This window comes from Pseudophryne corroboree, chromosome 10 (assembly GCF_028390025.1).
Source record: "Pseudophryne corroboree isolate aPseCor3 chromosome 10, aPseCor3.hap2, whole genome shotgun sequence".
Taxonomy (NCBI): Eukaryota; Metazoa; Chordata; class Amphibia; order Anura; family Myobatrachidae; genus Pseudophryne; species Pseudophryne corroboree.
Genome location: NC_086453.1, coordinates 49,233,421 through 49,238,234, shown reverse-complemented (window position 1 = coordinate 49,238,234; position 4,814 = coordinate 49,233,421). Strand labels below are relative to the sequence as shown.

General features: G+C 50.7%; 1 protein-coding gene across 2 annotated transcripts; it reads left to right on the top strand.

Moving 5' to 3' along the window:
- Nucleotides 1-537: 537 nt before the first annotated feature.
- LOC134965942 (zinc finger protein 526-like) lies at nucleotides 538-4,098 on the top strand. Of its 2 annotated transcripts, none has more exons than XM_063942354.1 (2): nucleotides 538-763; nucleotides 1,269-4,098. In XM_063942354.1, exon 2 carries the CDS (start codon nucleotides 1,307-1,309, stop codon nucleotides 3,572-3,574), a length of 2,268 nt encoding a protein of 755 aa, XP_063798424.1. In that variant the 5' UTR covers nucleotides 538-763; nucleotides 1,269-1,306; the 3' UTR covers nucleotides 3,575-4,098. The 2 variants fall into 2 exon arrangements, with proteins under 2 accessions (XP_063798424.1, XP_063798425.1); XM_063942355.1 differs by lacking the exon at nucleotides 538-763 and adding an exon at nucleotides 780-1,009.
- Nucleotides 4,099-4,814: the final 716 nt, after the last annotated feature.

Genomic DNA, 4,814 nt, shown 5'->3' with positions numbered 1-4,814 from the left:
CTACGCGCGCCACACTATTTTATTCTCCCTCCAGGGGGGTCGTGGACCCCCACGAGGGAGAATAGTTGTTGGTATGCCGGGTGTCGGGATTCCGGCGCCGGTATACTGTGCGCCGGTATCCCGACATACGGCATACAGAAGACCACCCCTTCCAAATACATTGTGACATAGACCCCAGGGTTGAGGCTAGATCCAAGTGGCCTAAGGGAACTTTTCCGTCAGGGGGAGGAGCCACGACACAAGGGGGAGGAGCTAGGCCAGCGGGACAGTTGCTCTACTATCCCCGCCACCAACTATTACCTTTAGTAATTAGGTAACTAGCGGAGCCAGCCACCGAGCCCGAAGCGTGGCGAGCGTACTTTTCGGGTACCCTGTTCGGCCGTAGCTCCTCCCGCTGCTGACGTGTCTCCTCCCCTAGGTACGTCACAAGGTCCCTTCTCCCACTCCGATATAGAACCAACAATGGACCCCAGGGGGTTATGGGAAAGGTCCTTAGCACGAAGAGAAACTAGACGCTACCGATTCGGTTCGCTGTAAGCAGGTCACATGACAGTATCCGCCTCCTGATTGGCTGCACCGTCTAACACCGCCCGCGCCAGTCATGCTTCCCCAGCCTCGTTCTAGCCTACGTCATTGTGAAAGTCCTCTATCCCAGACATACACTGGCCAAACCCCCGATTGGTTGAGAGACCGCAGCCAATGAAGTGACCGGATACTGGAAGGTTCCAGGAGAGACGGCGGAGGCGGCTGCGGGCCGTGTCCTGTGAGTAGTGCCGGGACCGTAACACGGGGAAGGGGCAGGCTGTCGGTCGGCTGGCACGGGACCCTCGTGGCCACTGCCGGGCGGAGGCGGGCGCCGGTGGGGCAGGGGTCCGCAGGGACACAGCATATGATGTGTAGGTGCACAGGCACAGCTGTCACATATGTCTGTCCGGGTAGGGGGACCACTAGTACCAGCATACCTTGGCATACAGAACATGTAGTGACCCAGCAGGTGGAGGGCCATGAGGTATGTGTTTCTGTGTAACTGGAGATTCCCCCTGGGTGGCATTATACATGTGTGGCAGCTACCAGCACAGTCTGCACCAATGGCATTACTTATGGTCTGTAACTATAGGAACAGTGCAGTGGTGGTGACATGATGGGTGCACAGAAGGAGGTGCAGGATGAGCCGTTGTTGGGGATTGGTTGTTGTCACGCTGTTTCCTGCGTCATCTCCTCATTAAATCCTACTTATTTGCCCTTTTATTTTATGTTTTTGTAACTAGGATCCTTGGAAAATCCGTCTTCCTGCATCTCATCCATCATGGCAGAGGGCGTCCAAGCCCCCGTAGTGTACCAGCACCAGTATATGTGCTCGGAGTGCGGCGTCCTCTATAATACCCTGGAGGATGTCCTGCTTCATCAGCAGAACCACATGGGAGGAGGGGTGCAAGCCACCGTGACCCACGATGTTTCCCTGGAGCTGGGAGAGCTGCAGAGCTTGGTCCAGGACGGCCAGTACCAGTGCTTAGAATGCGGTCAAGTTCTCTTGTCTCCTGACGAGCTGCTGCATCACCAGGAGATGCACATGAGGGAACTCACCCAGGCCCCTGCCTCTCCCTCAATAGGCGCTAGTCAGATCCATTACCAGTGTTGTGAATGCAAGGAACTCTTCACTTCTCCGGAGCTGTGGCTCGCTCACCGCCAGAAGCACGTAAAGCTGGAGCAGCAGCCTCAGCAGAGCGTCGTCCTACAGTCTGGTTCCAGCATCCAGGCCCTGCTCAGCCTGCAGAATGTTCTCTTAGATGAGAGGACTTTAAATGGTTGGGGAGTGGAGATGCCAGCAGTGGTGGCAACTGCAGAACATGAGGCTGTGTCAAGGTCATGCCCCTCTGAGTCATCTGAAAACCTGACCGTACAGGGAGAGCTGGTGCAACTCCCGGAGATGCATCCCTATCAGTGCTCTGAGTGCAGCCAGATGTTTCACACGCCTGAGGAATTTCTGGAACACCAGGGTCGACACTTTGTAGAGTCTGAGAAAGAATGCTCTGCGTCTCCGTTATATGGAATCTCTGAAAATGCTGCTCCCTCTCCCAGCATTCTTGAGAAATTGAGAAAAGACTGGATGATTGAGGAAAAGGAGGAGGCAACAGAAGAGAACTTGGGAGGAGTGCAAAGGGTTTACCAGTGCCAAGAGTGCAAGAAGAAGTGTGCCACTGCAGAGGAACTACGGAAACATCGCAAAGAACACCAGACTGAAGAATTTCCATGCCCAGACTGTGATCGTCTCTTTACCTCTGCTAACCGCTTGCAATCCCATCATCGTGTGCACGTAGAAGGAACTTTGCAGTGCCCAAATTGCTATAAAGTGTTCAAGAAGGAGGCTTCTTTAGAGCAGCACATGAGAGTACATCGTGGGGAGGCTATATATTTATGCGTGGACTGTGGCCTAGGATTTGGCACGGAGATTACTTTGGTCTTGCATCGGAAAAGCCATACAGCAGACCCCTTGCATCGCTGTCAGTGTGGCAGAACGTTCAGCAATATGACCAAATTTCTGTATCACAGAAGAACCCATGCTGGCAAAAGCGGAGTTCCTATGCCTAAACCTGATAAACCCAGCTGCACAGAGAAGGAGAAAGTTCAAGATCTCGCTGACCTTCTACCAACTTCGATTCTTCCCTCTGTGAGTGTACCTGCACCAGAGGCGTCTCCTGTAACTGTACAGAATGATTTACAGAAGCCGGGGTCACAAGAAAATGGGTGCAATATACAAGTTTCTGCAAAGGAACCAAAGACTGGGTTACAGTGTCAGGCCCATAACTATGAGTGCTCTCAGTGTAGCAAAGAATTCCCATCCCATATTAAAATGGTGCGACATAGGCGTGCTGTGCACGCCATGGAGAGGAAGCACAAATGCAGCGTGTGCGGGAAGCACTTTAAAAAGCCAGTGCACTTGCGGAACCATATGCGCACTCACACTGGCGAGCGCCCCTTCCAGTGTACAGTTTGTGGGAAGAGCTTTGGATCCATTGCCAATCTGAGACGGCACTACCTCACCCACACTGGAGAGAAGCCGTATAAGTGTGAGGTGTGTGGCCGTAGCTTCACGCAGAGGTCCAACCTGCAGCAACATCGTTCTTTGCATACTCTTTCCAGCCCATTTCTCTGTAATGATTGTGGACTAGAATTCAACAGAGCTTCAAAGCTTGCATTGCACCAGTTCAGACACTTAGGAGTGTTGCCCTACAAGTGCCCAGACTGCGGTAAAAGCTTCCTGCGCAAAAAGTTAATGCAGTTGCACCAGTTAGAGCATCAGGGTAAAGCTCCGATCTACTGCAAGGACTGTGGTGTAGTGTTCGAAGAAGAATCACAACTTTCAGAACACGGGTGTCGGAACAAAAAAGTGAGCCCATTTATATGCCCTACTTGTGGGAAAAAACTGAATTCAAATTCCAGCTTGACTCTTCACCTGCTACAGCACACCGGACAGAGACCCTTTAAGTGTCATATATGTGGCAAATGTTTTACCAGCCAAAGAGGGGTGCTACGACATCAGCAGTGGCACATGGGTGTCCGACCTCACAAGTGAAGTGTTTGTGGGAAGAGTCTTTAATGCATCTTTCAGTCTATAGCTGCATCAACAAACTCGTGCGGGTTAACGCCACTTAAGGGAGCGCGGCCAACTGCACGTGGGACAGGTGCCTTACCCCTACCAGGATTGTGGGAAATCGGCTGCCACAGTGGAGAGATCAGCCACCTTATTGCTCTAACTGCAGCAAGTGCTACATCACACTGACCAACTTGTGCAGCCGGAGCAAATCCCACAAGAATCGCACAGACCGGCCCCAATAGACAATCGCGGGCACAGAGTTGGGCAAACGTGGCAACCAGTGAGTGCTTGGAACCTCTCCTGCTTACAGAGACTATAGGAATGTACTATGCTGCCCTGAAGATAAATCTAAGTGGAATTTGTGACTTAATAAGGAACATCACTGTTCAGTGTAAATAAAAAAGTCTTTGTTTTTTTCATGTCATTAAGGCCATAAACTGTAGTCATTCCTAGATGTATGGACAGTTGGAAGTAATTTATAATAAACAATCCACCTTATAACACTTCCTATCAAATAGTATTAGGTGTCTCGGGCTGCCAGACGGGTGCTTGTCACTTCACATTTAAAGCGTATTGTGTGAATATTACACATACGGCCCATACACACTAAACGAGTCCCCGCTGACGCCGATATTGGCGATGGGGATCTGGCGGGGTGCCAACGGCAAGTGCATACACACTTGCCGATGCCAGCGGGGAAGGGAGCGACTGGGGGGGGAGCTGTCGTTAATGAGGACCTCCCTCGTCTGTACATGTTCAGACGAGGGAAGGGGTCGTTAACGATGAGCGGGACATTGAGTGTACACACTAGACGAGATTGTAAAAGATCTCTCTCAGAATGGCCCTTCTGAGTGATTATCGGCTAGTGTGTAAGGGCCTATATAATTAATTCCCAGATTCTACAAGAATATCAGCATGTGACAAGGGATTTATCCATTGGAGCAGCGTTGGGTCAGTGCTCTATGCTAACTCCACTGGAATTGAATATTTGGTCAGTTCCTTACATACAGAACATTTGTAGAGCTTGTTATGAGCTGTAAGTTTACTGTGCTTTGCAAGCAGCAATAAAACCACTATAAAAACTAGGCTGGGAAAGAGATCTTGTGACACCACCAGTCCCGTATTGATATTTCATTTGTAGTTGGCAACATTAGACCCTAATCTCTGGATCTTCCACAGAAGAGGATTTATTTACTTCTGAGCGTATTTATGGCCGATT

What these genes read in the sequence shown, in the direction of transcription:
- LOC134965942 (XM_063942354.1), top strand. Translation starts at nt 1,307, where the DNA reads ATGGCAGAGGGCGTCCAAGCCCCCGTAGTGTACCAGCACCAGTATATG.